Source organism: Alternaria viburni, assembly GCF_023758015.1.
Source record: "Alternaria viburni strain BMP 2772 chromosome Unknown scaffold_16, whole genome shotgun sequence".
NCBI lineage: Eukaryota > Fungi > Ascomycota > Dothideomycetes > Pleosporales > Pleosporaceae > Alternaria > Alternaria viburni.
In genome coordinates this window covers 213,195-229,131 of record NW_026055785.1, presented here as the reverse complement: position 1 = coordinate 229,131, position 15,937 = coordinate 213,195, and the positions used below count along the sequence as shown (strand labels likewise).

Below are 15,937 nucleotides of genomic sequence, written 5' to 3'. Positions count from 1 at the left end.
GATCTTATCGCGGCGTATAGCGCCGTCATGCGTTGTCTCCTGAAGAGGCAAGAGATTTTGCCACATGTGGTGTGCATACCGACACAAGCGCCGACCAGGTTCCTGTAACATCTCGTGGTAGGCGAACCACGATGCAGGCTGTGTATATTGCCCTACATGATCGGCATCGTACGTGATTTGTGCCATTTTGTCGGGGGACGAATAGTGTGTTGACGTTGGGTTAGGCGTGACTAGTACGCCAGTGGGGAAAAGGCAGGAGGATTGACCTGCCACAACGGATAGGTCCGCATGGGCTGCTAGCAAAACACTCGCGCACTTGGCCCCGGCATGCACATTGCGACGTCGGAGATGGCAAGCATTCAGGATGTCGCATTATGGCGTTCGTTGGGTGACACCGGCTCTGGGCCAGGAAAGGCAGGAGATGGAGGAGCTATTGGTAGGGCGGAGCTTTAACGTCTTGGCGACGCGCGCGTGAGCCGGCAGACTGCCGGAGGTAGTATCGATCTACACAACGGCGCTGAAACCTGCACATAGTATGGCTGGTATGGAGATCTCCAGTGCTTGCCGGTGGTTCACCGCATGTGAAGTGGTCGAGAAACAATGGCGGTCGAAACGTTGTGTTCAGCGCCCGGCCGCGTCCGCGTCCAGCCTCGGTACCATAGTCAACAACACTCTACTTCGATAAGGCCACTGTATACGTAAATTGCTCTCGTCAACATGTCTCTTGATGCGCCGAGCATGAGTGCCAGATAACGCCATGCAGACATACTAGCGCAGTGCCTTCAGCCTCATCCGAAGTCTGCGTCATATGCAAGGTACTTCGACTGTTGCCTTGCCTGCACACCATGCGTGGCGCAGCTGCTACTAATACTCCTGACACCATCTCAACTCTCTGCACTGCAATACCCACCATATCCAGAACGAATGCCAGCTGATTCGAAAGGTCGTCGCAACCTCTTGTGGGCATTTGGATTATTCTCTTTGATCCTAATATCATTCCACATCTTCTCGTCAAAAGAGATGGATAGCCTCCCCGCCCCTTTCACCATCGAAATCGATGGCAGCCCCATCGCCAAGGTCGACGGCAACGCCGAAGACAAGACGCATGCGAAAACAGGCACGGAAGCAGCCGTCTTTGAACTCAAGGGCAGCCGTCTGCAGTGCGACGGTCACATTCTTGGACGAGCCATGGTAGAAGACCGTAGCTTCCTTCCAAAGCAAGTGTGGTGGTTCAAGGCAGACACCGATGTGCCCGTGCATAAAGTTACTGCAAGCCAGGATGGTGATTCGTACCAACTGAAGTTTTCCAGTACGTGTATTGTGGTGATGTGATCATGCTCATACTAAATACATGCAGACGCGCCTCTGATGGTAGACGATGGAGGGGTCTTTGCGGATCTTCTTGGGGGTGAGTATCCTCCACTTTGGCATCGAAATGACTCCTAACATTCCCAGATAACCCTTCTAAAGTGGTCTTGAAGATGCAGTCGTAGTCATGGAGTGGTTGAATGCGGAAGTATACATGCTGTTTAAGGTTCATGGCATGTGCTGGTAGGAGTTTCGGTATGACGTCACGCGCCATGACATGTCACCAGTCGAGCAGCTGCACGACCGGCATCCCTGCAGATCAGCCGTATCTTTTTATGGTACACGATGTATGCATTAGGACCATCAATCATAATTAAATGTATTCTTTCATACCTGTCTCGCCGTCTCAATTGTAGACCTTTGGCTGCTATAGTAGAGTGGAGTTATCCCGACTAGTAGGTCTATGACAGAAAGGCCTACCGGCCATACGTGAAACAATGTCTCAGAACGAGACATGGCCGCCGTACCACGTAAAGATCGAGATGTGTACCCTAAACTTCCTCCACACGCCGTAACAGAAGTATTCCAGGGTTTTGGGCATCTCTGTTGCTCATCGCGCGCAACTGGCCCTTCATGAGTAATCCACGGCAAAAGTAACACCCCAACTTGGGTCGAGCCCCAGAAATCCCTTGTAATCTTCCACAACATGGGGCAGGCGAACGAAGCCTGATCCCATCCAGTCGAGCGCGTACTTCTCTTTGAGAACAATACGCATGGGCAAGTTGGAAGGTCGGACATCGTAGCGACTAATTTGTAACTTAACCTGCGTAACGCGGTGTTGTTTGATGTAACTGACCCAGGTCGCATTGTCGGTATTCATGAGAGCTGTGAACGAGTCCATGGTGAGCTTTTCAACATTGGGTTGGGCAGCTTTGGGCGTTATGATGTACTCGGGGAACCTGTGCCTGAACTTGAGAAGTGGGAGGACATCAACGTGTTTCAAGCAGTCCATTCTGATCCAGAGACGCAGGGTGCCAGTCGTTTTGGAATAACCCTTGATCCGTTTCCGAACGTCTTCGCTTAATCGTGACCCTCCGCGTAACACCGGAAAGAACGCTTTGAAGTAACCATCCAGTGCAAAGAGCGGGAACTGATGGGTAGATAGCCACAAAGGACGAAACTCAGTACGGATGAGAGAACAGACTTGCGTCAAGCCGATGTAAGGAAGGGGTTTCGCTTGAGTGATGGCAGGTGCTTTTTCCTCAATCGCTTTTCCGCGTCTGGATTTCTTTGGCTTTTCATGGGTATTAGGGAAGCAGCGGAAGCTCCATTCGATCGCCATTCCATAGATCCGGTTGCGCAACTCTGTATGGGGTCAGTACAACAACTCGAGCACTACGCCGATGGTAGAGACTAACCTCCTGGTAGGTCCATGAATCTGAACACCTGATCCGGATTTACAACCCATGGATCGTCCGCCTTGTTGGCTTCCGGTACGGAGACATCTTTCTTGGTGGATGCTGCTGCCTTCCGCCGTTTGTTTGGGGGCTCGGAGCTGCTATTGCCAATGGCTCGCTTCATGCCAGCGCTTTTGCCTGCGCCTTTGCTGTCGACCGCCTGCACTGTCTTCGGGTTCCATCTACGGGCCCTAAATCACATGTATTAGCTACTATAACAGATCATAGTCGATCGCAACACTCAACAATACTTACTTGGCCGGAATGGGAGGCGTCATTAGTGGTGTAAGGTTGGTGGATGCAGGAGAGATGTTGCAAGAGTGAGGCTCGATGTCGCGGGGTGCGTGGGCATGGTATGGGCCGAGCTCGGACCCCCGTCAGAGAGGGCGGTGGATACGCGGTCACTCCCGCGGCTGGTGCCTAGTTGCATTGTGATCGGTGTATGTAATTCTGATTCGCTTGTTCGTGGGGATAGCTGTTTGCTCAAGCGGTTGCGTGACGATGCTGGCACATGCAACCCGTAGGTACCGTACACTTGCGGATATTCGTACTCTATTCCTCGAAACTGTTCATAATAAGCCACCGACATGAACGCGGAATGGCTCGGATTTCTCATCTCACGAGAAGGACATAAGCGAAGTCATTGAGGGTAGGTAAGACGTCTTATTGGACCCACTGTCAATACAGTGTTAGCTAGGGCTTCTGGTATTTCTTTTTATGAGATACGAACAACCACCTTTCTAAGTTATCAGACGCCGGCAGTGACTTCTGGCATGTTGACCAGCCAGTTCTCCCAAAATCTGAACCCGTCGATACCCTGCTCGCGGCACAGTGCGCCGGCTTCTTCAGCCATCTCCAACTCTTCCGTCGCGACTCCAACGCTCCAGCCGAATCGCTCTGCTGTTTCTTGAGCAGTGACACCCCTGCCAAATGCTTGCCAGTCCCAGGTGACTTCCATGCTTGGTGGTGTTTGATGTAGCGTCTTGAGCCATGCCAGCAGACTCGCAATGGTCTTCTCATCGGTGCGATCGCGTCCTTGTACGACGAGCAACCCGCTCTTGAACTGACGGAGGCGCACAGGAAGTTTCAATGTATCCCACATTCGAGCTGCCTTCTCAAAGTCGGCCGGGCTTACGAGCTCAACACCACCTCTTGCGCGGTTGAAGACAGCCCATAAATCTACCAAAGTCATGATACCGCCCTCTTTCCTGAGTATACCTCGAGTGTCGTCTGTGAGCCATTCTGCCAAGTTTCTTGACAGCTCCGATACGTACAGCGACTCAGAGCCAGACCCCGTACCGAGCATGTCTTTTGTTGTCACTAGGCCGAGTGCGGAAGCGGACTGAGATGCTAAAGCATTGGCTTCCAAGCTGCCGTTAGTCCCCAGATTGGCCTGTGATGCAAACTGTTCTGCCAGTGCTATGATCTCTTTCGCGGAAGTCATAAGCGCATCGAGGTCTTCGAAAGCGCTCCCAATCATAGCCTCGTTATTCTGTCTCTGCTCCAGGCCTCTTCTCTCCAGCCCCGCAATGCCGACCACGCGAGGTCGTTCAACCTCCGTTGATGAAGCGTCAGAGTTGGCTGTGTAGCTGTCGTTAAAATTACCGGAAGACGGCCGTGGCTTGGGAATCGGTGGGGCGCTTTGAAGCAGCCACTTGCGCTGGACTAATGCGTTCTTCAGGCGCTCGAAAAATATCGGTCCTCCACCGGCGCGGAAAGATATCTTGATGCATTCGACAGACTCGGACTGCAAAGGTGAAGACAAGGTCGGACCTGGAGATTGCGGTCTAGAAGGTTCTTGAAGCATGTCCAACCTCTTATCTATGGCTGTTGTCAAGGATGCACCACATATCTCGCAGTTGAGCAAAGAAGGATGATTCTGGTAGGTACATCTCGGGCATGACGACGTTCCTCCTGCGCTTGCGGGAGCAGGAACGCTACCCTTTGTGTCTTTGGGAGGTGGCCCAGGTGCTGGTCTATTTGAGATGGCTGCTATGGCTGCCTTGACTACATGCACGGTCGGCGGCTTAATTCCACATGCTAGACAAGGCGGTATGGGTGTACGTGATGCGAGCGCGGGGTCGAAGTTGGACGGGACCGGGTTCGAGAAAGAGCAGATAGGGCACACCCAGGTCGCGCTCGCTGGGGGCGGTGGTGCCGGACTACTGTGTCGCGGAGGAGTTAACGACGATGTGGCCTGAGGATGCGAGGGAACGGACGCGCCACGCGTCAACTGCTTCAGGGGCTTTGGATATAATGTGATCTTGGGCGACGACTTCAGAAAGCCGGCCTGTATGTCGTTAGTATCGCGTGCCTCTAATTTGCTCGTAGAGGGATGCATACGTAGAATTCTGGTTTCTCGACGTCCTTGAGGAAGATAGCGACGGAGTTCTTGCGCGGCTCACTATGATCGACATAGCAGACGCGATGCGAGGTCAAGTATGACTGGCCATTCTGGTACTGCGGGATCTTGAATTTCCTATGTGCCTGGTCAGCAGTGTATAAGAGCCCTGGGGAACATGCGCGTACCCCTCATAGAGCCCTACGGCGTCTTGGACGAAAAGCAACGTCTCCTCCGGCAGGAGCGACGGGCGCAGTGCGGTTGTGAGGTCGAGTTGATGCAGGAACATTCAGACCATTCGCAAGTTGGAAAATGCGAGGTACGTCCATCGCATTGGGTCGAGACGACGATGACCCGATCCCGCCTGCATTCACCAGGCCCGGGCCCAGCAGTCGTCATTGGCCAGGGCTAGCTTGCTTGCGGCTAGACCCACCCTAGTCGTCGCCAAGCAAAGCGCGACCACTGCGACGCAAATCAGTCGAGCGGGCCGTCGCTTCACTCTCACCTCCACAACAATAGATCCATCCCCGCGCCATCTCTCCCACATCTCTTTTTCGCGCCTTTACCTACTCACACAACAGTCAACCTGGTTTTCACTTCTTTTGATTTGCTTGCCTGTTTATGTCGTTGCCCTCTGCCACTGTAGCCTGGTCCCGGCCAATGCAGTCACCCGCGTATAACGCAGTCAACCCACGCACCACACTCCAGCCTGCGCCCGCGCCTGTTAGTCTCCTCACTCATACGAGAGTCCCCATCCACGCTCACACACGCCAGCAGCCAGTCATGGCCCCGGAAGCTACGATGAAGAAGGTCGAGTGGCCTCCCGCCGTCCGCGAATACGTTAGGCGTGCTTTCGATCCGCAAAACGCCATCCCAGGCATCTCCCAAGCAGACATGCAGGCGCGATTGAAGACAACCATCGGTTGGTTCGCCGAGCGCAACTCGCACGACACTGTTCATTGGCCTACATTCCCTCTTCCCCAAGAGCTTCTCATGGAGGAACGAAGGGCGGCGGCTCTTGGAATGCCTGCTACTGCTGTTCCCAACGGCATACACCCTGCATACATGAATGGCTCAGCCGCACACACTAACACATCTCCAACGCAATCAAAGAAACGCAATGCCCACGAAGCTGAGGATGCACAAGTCGAGCAAACCCAAGCCAATGTTCCACCGTGGCGCAAAACTAACCTAGCATCTCGTATGACCTTTGCCGACGGACACAACGAAAAGCGCCAGAAGAAGAACGCCCTCTCGGATGCCGCAAGTAAGTTTGACCAGGCTGAGCTTGACAAGCGACGACAGCGCTTCCAGCTCGGCAACAATGGCACCAAGACGACGCCCCCATGGGGCTCATCGCGTAAGGATGAAGACGAAATGCCCACTGGACCTGTTGTTGGAACGAACGAAAATCTCGAGAAAAGCTACTTCCGCCTTACGGCCCCGCCCAAAGCTGAAACCGTCCGACCGCTCCATGTGCTCAAGAAGACCTTGGCCATGCTTGTGGAGAAGTGGAAGGCGGAAAAGAACTACAACTACATCTGTAATCAATTCAAGTCACTCCGCCAGGATCTTACTGTTCAGCACATCAAGAACGCCTTTACTGTCAAGGTGTATGAGATCCACGCCCGGATATCATTAGAAAAGGGGGATTTGGGTGAGTATAATCAGTGCCAGACGCAGCTGAAGGCACTGTATGCGCAGAACTTGGGAGGCAACCCGGCTGAGTTCAAGGCGTACCGCATTCTCTACTTCGTATACACGTGCAACAAGACCGACATGAACGACATGTTGGCAGAATTAACCCTCGCAGACAAATCCCACCCATGGATCAAGCATGCTCTGGACGTTCGGTCTTCGCTTGCCCTTGGCAATTATCATAAGTTTTTCAGACTGTACCTCGAAGCAGAGAACATGGGCGCTTATCTCATGGACATGTTCGTTGAGCGTGAGCGCCTCAATGCTCTAGCTAATATGTCCAGAGGGTATGTATACGGATTCCAAATCGTGCAGGTCTTTTGCTAACAAGCTGTAGATATGTAAATGTCACACTCCGCTTCCTCACTGACGAACTTGGTTTCGACAACGATGAGATATGCCGTGAATTCCTCGAAACCCACGGTGCACAGAACGTCATTGAAGACAAAGGCGATGGTCAATATCGTGTCAGGATCCGAGAAGCCGCATCTCAATTCGAAAGCCTGCGTGCCGCCGCATTCAGCAAAGTAGACATCAAGGGTCAAATATGAATCGACATCGGAGCCAGCACAAACTTCTTTTCATCTTCTACAGTATCATTATCCCGATTCCGAGTTATTCATTTGCACTAATTCACCACGATACCCTGCGCCACATGGCACGTCACGCGTGTCTCGAACTGCGACCTTCCGGTATCGATTGCTTCCTTCCCGATGTCAGTAGTCGGAACATGGGGTTTCCGCCTCATGCGTTGGATGCGCGGAATCTTCTAGTGTGCTTCTCATACATGCAACGTCTCAGATGTTGTTCATCACCTACCAAAATGGATTTTGGTAAACATACGGTACGTCATTGGCGTGCATGAAGGAAGTGGGTTGGAAAACAAAATGGGGTAGAGTGGACTTGGTCTAGATGGCTATGTAGGATGTGAGCCCACTGGCTCGGTTGTGGTGGTCCCTGTGTCACAGAGAGTTCGGCTCGGGTGCGTCCGAGTGCACGTGGGGTTGGGAAGACGGGGCATTACGACGGCATGCTCCACGGATGGGCGAAGATCGAACGACAATGTGGTCATATCGTGGACCATCAGGTGACGACTGCTGGGTTTTGGAGTATGCATTGTCTGGGCTGTGGCGGGGTCTGCTCCTTTTGGAAGATTGGCTAGAGGCGCTCTGAGCGAACCAATGAGATGGCGGAAGAGGGTTCCGAGGCTGTGATTGGGTAGGGTGCAATTGTTCAGCGGCAGTTGGCGCTAGTCACACCCGCTGGAAGTATCCAGGGCGTTCGTATAGTCGTCAATGCATTGGTTCACGAAGTTTGTGTTGAGAGTGTGAGCGCGTGTGAACCGCGTGGTGAGGATTACGGGAGACTACGACGCCACGCAGGGCGAGAATGTTTCAGTCGGGCCGCGTCCAGCATCAACCATGAGGATAACATTTGAAGAGGAGTACGGATGACTGACAGGAGAGGGGCGTCGAGATTGGGTTTGCATGTGGAAATGATGACACGGCCAACGTAGGCATTAGCATTGTGGGCTAGCCCGGTGGATGATTGGTCGCGAAGGCATAAATGCAGCGCGGATGTTGGGGGCTGCGCCGGTGTGCGGTGACAGAGGCGGAAATGTGGTGGACCTGCAGCTAGGCGTTTGGCAGGCTGATGGTGTGGGATGCTCCACCGTGTCGGGCATAATTGTATTTTAGTAGAGATTCCACATTCCTGGCCGGGAGCAAGTCAGCGCACGCAAACAAAGGTCGAAGGGATTCGCCGCCTTGCGCTACCCGCCGCAGTTCGTTTGTTCCGAAGCGTGCCAGGCATAGAGTGTGACGCGAGAGACGAATCGCCAAGTGGTTGCAGCGGGCAGGGCTGGGATCCCTCGCGGCGTGAAAGCACCCACTCATTTCTTGTTCCTCTAGTGACTGCGCCTCTGGCAGTACCTGACGACGACGACGTTGGCCGCCTATCTAAGTAGCCTCACCATTGTCTCTGAGGGCCGGTGCGCGATTCAAATTCACCCTCCTCCGCCGCGTACTCGCCCCCGCACGCACACGCCGCATTCCCGGGCGACAGTCACAGTAGCAGGACCCCCGAGTTCCACGTCGAGCGCTCGCCTCCTGACCTCTCCTCTGCTTCCCCGTCTGCTGCCGCGCGAGGTTGCGTTCACTCTGCACGATGAAGGTGCGTTGCCTGCTTGCTTTTGCCGCCACGGCCGCCGCTGCGCCCGTCGAGTCACGCTCCGCATACGTACGTGCTAACGGTGCTGCTCTAGTTCCGCAGGAGTATGAAGAGTGAGAAGGACAACCGCCCGCACCACATTTCCATCCCGCCCAAGGACGCTATAGCCATTGTCCCGCCAAAAAAGGTACGTAGATCAGCGTTGGGGTGCTTGGGGTGCTTGGGCCCCACTCTGCTTCTTCACGCGGCGTGCGCGCATGAGGGCAGGGCAGGCGTTTGGTGTTGTCGACACAGGCGCATTGTGTGGGCGCCTGCGCCTGCGCAGCAAACATGCGCCTGTGTCGACGACAGAGCAAGCCGCGACATGTCGCTATATCATGATGCGCGCGCCCCGGCACCCGCTTCCCGATAGGGCAGATGAGCGCGAAGCTAACAGCCATCTCATTTCAGGTCATAAAAGCCCTCTACGACTACAAGCCCGCCGACCCGAGCCCAAATTCTGGCTACCTTGGCTTTTCCCAGGGCGACTTTCTGCACGTCGTCGGGCGCGAAGACGACAGCGACTGGTACGAGGCCTGCAATCCCCTGCACGGCACCCGCGGACTGGTACCCGTTTCCTACTTTGAGGGCGTAGGCAAGACAGTGCGCGATAGTGGTGGCTCCGCGCCGCGCTCCTCCACTCCCCAGCAGCCGCAACACCAGCAGCAACCGCAGCAGCAACAGCAACAACAGCCCCACGACTCAGGCTACCAAGAACGCATCACGAGCCCGCAGCCCTCGGCACAGGACTTCATGACCCAGCAAATGCGCATGTCGCGCGGAGGCGGCCGCGGCGCCATGGTCTACGGCATCGTCATCTACGACTTCAAGGCAGAGAGGCCGGACGAGCTAGAGGCCAAGGAGGGCGAGGCTATCATCGTCATCGCACAGTCGAACCCCGAATGGTTTGTCGCAAAGCCGATAACGCGACTCGGCGGTCCTGGCCTCATCCCCGTATCCTTCATCGAAATCCGCGATATGACGACTGGTCAGGCCGTTGCCGACACACAGGCAGCAGTCACAGCCGCGGGCGTCCCCAAGGTCGAAGAGTGGAAGAAGATGGCGGCCGACTACAAGAACGGCAGCATACCGCTCGGAAAGCTCGAGACGAATTCTGGACAGTCGCTGCAGCAGGGCATGGAGCGCATGAGCGTTCGGAGCAACGGCGGGCACAACAAGGCTGGCTCGGTAAGTCGTCTACATGCGGGTGTGCTTTTCTCGGCTGACAGCGTACAGGTCTCCCACTCACGCAACGGCTCCGTGGCGCAACAGCCAAGAAACCAATACCGCACATCTGACAACCTGCTTGCACCCTGGAGGGCATGCGTGCCACGCTACTGCTTCGCCGACGATATCTTTTGGTTCATCATCGAGTGCCAGATGGAGGACGGCCGGCACTGGGAGTTGCAGCGACTGTACCAGGACTTTTACGACCTGCAGATACAGCTGATAGCAACGTACCCAGTCGAAGCGGGCACAAGTGGCTCCGGCGAGCGAACACTGCCCTTCATGCCTGGGCCTGTCACCTACGTAACCGACAACATTTCCAACGGGCGCCGCGCCAACCTCGATGAATACATAAAGAACCTTCTCAAGCTAGGACCGCACATCACACAAGGTCACCTCGTCAAGGGCTTCTTCGCGCCAAGACAGGGCGACTACGAGATAGACCCCGACATCGTCGATGCGGAAGAGTACCGCCTTTCGCAACAATCACACCAGTCATCGAACCCCTCACACGGGACGAGCAGGCAGTCGTCCGCAGATCAGTTGCAGGCCACAACACCCGTCACACCCTACTCAACTGGCTCCAACTACCCCTCTCATCAGCGCGGTCAATCTACGGCCTCGCAGGCATACTCATCGAATCTGAACCCCCCACCCATGAATCACACCCACTCCTCCTCCTCCACCGCCACCAGCACAGGCACGTCTTCTGGTCTCAGATTCAAGGTAACGTTCATAGGAAGGTCAAAAGAAGAGGACAACGTCATCGTCATGCGTATGCCCATTTCGTCCACGTTCAAAGACCTCTACCGTAAGCTTGTCGAGAGAAGAAACATAGGGCGAGACGATGATGACGAAGAGGAGGATCTTTACGTCGAATACAATGATTCCCAAGACGGCCCTTCGCCGATTTACACGGACAGCCAACTACAGAGAGCAATCGAACAAAACACCAACCCCAAGCATCTGGAGCTCAGGGTCACTATAGCATAGTAACGGATAAGCAACGGAACCGGCCATCTTCACCCCACTTCACTTCGATTCTATTTAATTGCTCTTGGTCTTCTTCTTTTACAACAACCGTTGTTCTCCCCCGTAGCTCTCTCGAGGCTACCATTCTCTATTCCCCCACTTTCGGCGTTGCAAAAGGTTTTCATGGCTTCCGAAGAGCAGTCTAACTGGCGTTGTTGGGCGTTCTGCGGAGCAATGAAGTGCATGACGGCAGGCGCGGGATATTTTTACTGGATTTGTGTTTCTTTCGAGACTTTGGATCTATCACAAAGATGTTCGATTTGTTTGGATAGGGGGGTGTTGGATTGCTTGACTTGCGTCATGGAGGGTTCTGGATGATATACACAATTGGATGAAATGCGGGCAGAGGGAGATAGCGTGATGGATGGGGATGTGAGGAGGGAGAGGCAAAATGAGAGACATCTTGCGTGCAGCTTATCCTATTCTTTCATTGGCATGTGTGAGGTTTGGAGTAGCCAGCGGCTCCAGATGTCTCACGATGCGATTCCGGCGAGCTAACCGTTTGAATCTTGGGGTCCTTCTGTCCACACGTGCTAGCTGGTGTGGCAGGAGCAGCCCCGGGAGGTTCGGAAGTGGGTCAAGGCAACTTCCTTGTCAGTAAACCATCTCGACCTCAACTCCTTTGCTTACTGCTACGCAATCTTACATCGAGGTGACATTCTAATGCAAAAATACGATGGCTGATTCTCTATCTAGACTTCTTGTTAGGCAGCCGCTGCCCAACCTGCGACCCTTGTGCCACAGCCCGATCACAGACAGCCGTCATCTCGTTACATCGCAAGCGAATCTCCCCCACTACGTAGGCTGACAAGCCACCGGGGCCCCAGCACTGAGTGGGGCTCGAGAAAGCTCGTTCACCAATGCTTCGGTTTATGAACAGATAGACTCACTAGTTCGGCGTCGTGGGTAACTAAGAGTTACAATGAGATGGCGTACCGGCAACGAGTCTACTCGCGACAGCTTGACGCCCACCAGGGTTGAAAATATGGTCATGAGCTCAGTCTTGAACATGGGCTGAGAAGTCGGGCTGCATTCGGGTGGCACAGTTGCATGGTTGCTGCCTTCTACCCCTCTATCCTCAGCCTTGTCCATCATCTCTTCACATCACATAGCGCTTGAGCGACGATAAATTATCGGAAACCTGCCATTTTTTGCCCAATGGTGTACCAACAGAGATCACGATACTGAACATCACCAGATCCACGATGGAAGCAGTCAACGCCTTGTTAGCAATGGGTCCCTGCGCCAACAACGACATCAAGCGCAGCCATCGGATATGCTATAAGTGTTCCAAAATACCTTGGGACACGCTATTTGCTCCAGAGCGAAGTTTCTCGGGAGAAGAAACGTTTCACAGAAGCAAGGTTGACCAACAAACGGAGTGTCGAATTTGCCAATTCTTCGCAGAGGTTCTCAAATATGAAGTCTCTAACAAACATGGACGACGCTTCAACATAACATGTTGGAGCGCCGCTGGTTTGGGCTTGGATTTTCCGTCAGTATTGCTCGAAGTCGAACATAAGTGGTTGCCGCCGCCGTCCTCCCATGGCTTCGGTTTCGTACTTGCCTGCCAACCAACATCCCAGCTGACTCAGGAAGTGTTAGAGAAAGCCTTCTCTAGACATGCATTCCCATGGCCTTTGACAGCGGAGAAGAACCCGTTGTTAGACCCTGGCCAAACTCTATATCCAGCTGGCGTTAACGTTACTCTCTTGAAGTCTTGGCTGAATGTCTGCATCGAAGAACATGACCACCAGTGTCGCCCGAGACAGACAGATGGTCTGAATGGTTTGCGGGTCATTGATTGTGAGCTTCGAAGACTCGTTCCTGCGCCGCCTGCATGTCGATACGCAGCATTGTCGTATGTCTGGGGCCAACAAGGCAAGAAGGTCAACTCGACCAAGGCCCGAGAGAAAATCCCAAAAACTGTCGAAGACGCTATTGAGACAACCTTATCATTGGGATACAGATACCTCTGGGTTGACCGATATGTAGGTAGATCTCAGTGCCTTTCAGTCCCTCCTTCAGTCTGCTAACTGTTCAGTGCATCGACCAGTCTGACGCACACGCGAAGCAACATCAAATTATGCAAATGGCAGATATCTATGCAGCAGCGCAGTTCACCATCTTCGCTGCGGCTGGCAATGACTCGAATCATGGGCTTCCTGGAGTACGGCCACAGTCTCGGGGTCTCTCCTCCTACTCCTATTACACATCAACGAGATCAGTGAAGTTAATCCGCTTACCTCACACAAAGCCCACCTTGAACTTGAGAGACATGTCAAAATCCTCGTGGGCTTCGCGAGCGTGGTAGGACATCCGATCATCACACCATGCTCATAATGAGCTGACTGTGCGTTTAGGACATTCCAAGAATGTTACTTCTCAAAGCGGCGTCTCTTCTTCACCGACAGACAAGTCATTTTCATTTGTGGCACAGATTCCTACTACGAGGCAGATAGACCCCATGGCGGGGTCGGCCTTTCCGGGGACGCTCACCGGACACTACCAGGCTGGTTTGCCAACACCGCAAAACTCGAGGCGGCTGACACCATGATTGCGTCGATGGATGTATTGAGGCAATACAGCACTCGCACGTTATCCTTCGACGCAGATGCGCTCAACGCCATAATTGGTGCGATGAACTCTTACGCCAGACACGGTGTTCAGCACATCTGGGGAGTCCCTTGGAAACGCTCCTCGGCAGACTACTCACCTGGTTTAAAGGACATTCTCTCAACTAGCCGCAGTGTTAGACGGGATATCGACATAGCATTATTGTGGGTTCACCGGCAACCAAGCATACGCCGCAACGGATTTCCCAGCTGGTCGCCCCTCGGATGGAAAACCCCAATCCAATGGCCCGGGTTTCTTTTAGGCTGGAAGTCTGGAAACTACGTCACACCGGAAGCAATAACTGTGCGAGTAAATTCCAATAAGGGTTTCCGCAAGCTCTATAATCCAGCCAACCCCGAGGAATGTACGCCAGAAGGACTCTCGCATTACCTCAAAGTAGAAGCACGAACGGCAATGTGCAATTTGCAATTCCTAACTGCGCGCATGCCCAAAGAGGATGACTTTGACCCACAACCAGGGATTAGAATGTCACTGGGTGATGGATGGGATGCTATTATGGAGGTGCGCTGGGACATGCCTCCGGACAAGGAAAACGAAACATTGTTGAAGTGTGTTCTACTGCCAGCCGCAGATTTTTCAAAATCCACCGTGAACGAGTTGTCCGCTCAAGTTTTCATACTTGAGCACCACGGAAACCATTACGAACGTATAGGTACGACTCGACTGCCCGCACGCTTTGACCGTAATCGCTGTGTCGCTCCATTCTTTGGTTTCCAGAACGAGTTCGGCCGTGTCTATGGATCATACGATGAACTACCTTCAGACGTGGAAAAATATATCCAGTCTGTCATGGTCGATCACTGGTGGTGGAATTACTTTGAGCCCGATACTATCATCCTTGGCTAGCAAATACATTGTGGTCTCATGTCTTCCTATTGACTCATCGTACACAGACCCTTATGGCGATAATATTCAGTGCTTCAATTCGCAATCGTTTATCCATATTCCGCACCCACTACGGCCCTGTCACACTCCCATCCGTCCCCACAATCACCGTCCTCGGTGCACTCGCCATAAACAAATGCTCGTCCTCTGCAATCTTCTTCGCCGCCTCCGGTGCGCTGATGATGCTCATGAAGGTCAACGCATGCGTCATGTCTCGAAACTGCATGGTCGCCATGGAGTCGTAGTCGACGGGGGAGCTGGCGTTTACAAAGGCAGGGTTACCGCCAACGTAGTATCGTGTGTGGATGACGGGGAAGCTTGAGCCCGTGAGCGACTTGACGAGTGGGATGTGGACGTTGTCGTAGTGGTCGGCGTATTGAGTTAGGTTGAGGCCCGGGAGCATGGTGCCGAAGACGAGGGCGGTGAAGTAGGGGAGCACCATCTTGGAGGTTTTCGCAGCGCGAGAAATGTTGATACTGCTTTGGTACAAGATGAAGGAGTTGTAGATGGTAAAGAATGTGTATGTGTTTGTATGTGGTGATGAAGATGGACTGGAGGTATCGAGGAGTGAATGGTACCTTCTTATATCGCTAATTCAGTCATCAACCCAAGACCGTTGGAAGGAGCGATAAGTTCATTTAAATGCCCTGTTGGCTCTAACTGCCACGAGCGTGCATTCCACGGGGCTTCTCGGTAGAATGCATAAGCCAGCATTCCAGCCGGACGCCACCACCGAGGGCTTCCCGAATGTATCGATTATACAAGAGCGTATACCCAGCTAGAACGCCTAGTTTACCATGCCTATATCGCTTCGGGGATGGATCGCGAGGCGAGGCATTTGCGAGGTTACCATGAGGGCTGTTTCAACTCCACTATTATCGGAGTTGTCGGAGCAATCGCGCTACGTACATCATGTTACCACTCACGAATCCTTGTGAGTTGGGTTGTTTCCGCTCGCAGTCGCGGCGGTTCTTTTGTTGACCGTTCCTGGAGGATCTCGGACTAGGCTGGATTGAGGAGCGTACGCGAAAGTGCGGGGCCAAGGCGCGGCAATTGGTGCACAATTGGGAAACGTGGCAGAGAGACGCGCATTACACCCGAGTGCGAAGGTGTGAGTCGGCATGAAAGGTAATGGCGAGTATTG

The 15,937-nt window shown here is 53.6% G+C and overlaps 6 protein-coding genes across 6 annotated transcripts; 3 read left to right on the top strand and 3 right to left on the bottom strand.

Annotated features, from left to right (window-relative positions):
- Positions 1 to 1,020: 1,020 nt before the first annotated feature.
- Positions 1,021 to 1,493, top strand: J4E79_007404 (uncharacterized protein; the record flags this gene model as incomplete). Its single annotated transcript, XM_049356270.1, has 3 exons — positions 1,021 to 1,309; positions 1,358 to 1,408; positions 1,456 to 1,493. 3 exons carry the CDS (start codon positions 1,021 to 1,023, stop codon positions 1,491 to 1,493), a joined length of 378 nt encoding a protein of 125 aa, XP_049209157.1.
- Positions 1,494 to 1,939: 446 nt separating this feature from the next.
- Positions 1,940 to 3,043, bottom strand: J4E79_007403 (uncharacterized protein; the record flags this gene model as incomplete). The annotated part of the gene is made up of 3 exons (XM_049356269.1): positions 1,940 to 2,673; positions 2,727 to 2,956; positions 3,021 to 3,043. 3 exons carry the CDS (start codon positions 3,041 to 3,043, stop codon positions 1,940 to 1,942), a joined length of 987 nt encoding a protein of 328 aa, XP_049209156.1.
- Positions 3,044 to 3,513: 470 nt separating this feature from the next.
- On the bottom strand, positions 3,514 to 5,395 carry J4E79_007402 (uncharacterized protein; the record flags this gene model as incomplete). The annotated part of the gene is made up of 3 exons (XM_049356268.1): positions 3,514 to 5,055; positions 5,109 to 5,244; positions 5,295 to 5,395. 3 exons carry the CDS (start codon positions 5,393 to 5,395, stop codon positions 3,514 to 3,516), a joined length of 1,779 nt encoding a protein of 592 aa, XP_049209155.1.
- A 494-nt stretch (positions 5,396 to 5,889) lies between these two features.
- Positions 5,890 to 7,355, top strand: J4E79_007401 (uncharacterized protein; the record flags this gene model as incomplete). The annotated part of the gene is made up of 2 exons (XM_049356267.1): positions 5,890 to 7,091; positions 7,142 to 7,355. The coding sequence occupies 2 exons, from the start codon at positions 5,890 to 5,892 to the stop codon at positions 7,353 to 7,355; spliced, it is 1,416 nt and encodes a 471-aa protein (XP_049209154.1).
- Positions 7,356 to 8,970: 1,615 nt separating this feature from the next.
- Positions 8,971 to 11,232, top strand: J4E79_007400 (uncharacterized protein; the record flags this gene model as incomplete). Its single annotated transcript, XM_049356266.1, has 4 exons — positions 8,971 to 8,976; positions 9,068 to 9,160; positions 9,424 to 10,200; positions 10,249 to 11,232. 4 exons carry the CDS (start codon positions 8,971 to 8,973, stop codon positions 11,230 to 11,232), a joined length of 1,860 nt encoding a protein of 619 aa, XP_049209153.1.
- A 3,631-nt stretch (positions 11,233 to 14,863) lies between these two features.
- Positions 14,864 to 15,235, bottom strand: J4E79_007399 (uncharacterized protein; the record flags this gene model as incomplete). Its single annotated transcript, XM_049356265.1, has 1 exon — positions 14,864 to 15,235. The coding sequence occupies one exon, from the start codon at positions 15,233 to 15,235 to the stop codon at positions 14,864 to 14,866; it is 372 nt and encodes a 123-aa protein (XP_049209152.1).
- Between the last annotated feature and the right edge of the window lie 702 nt (positions 15,236 to 15,937).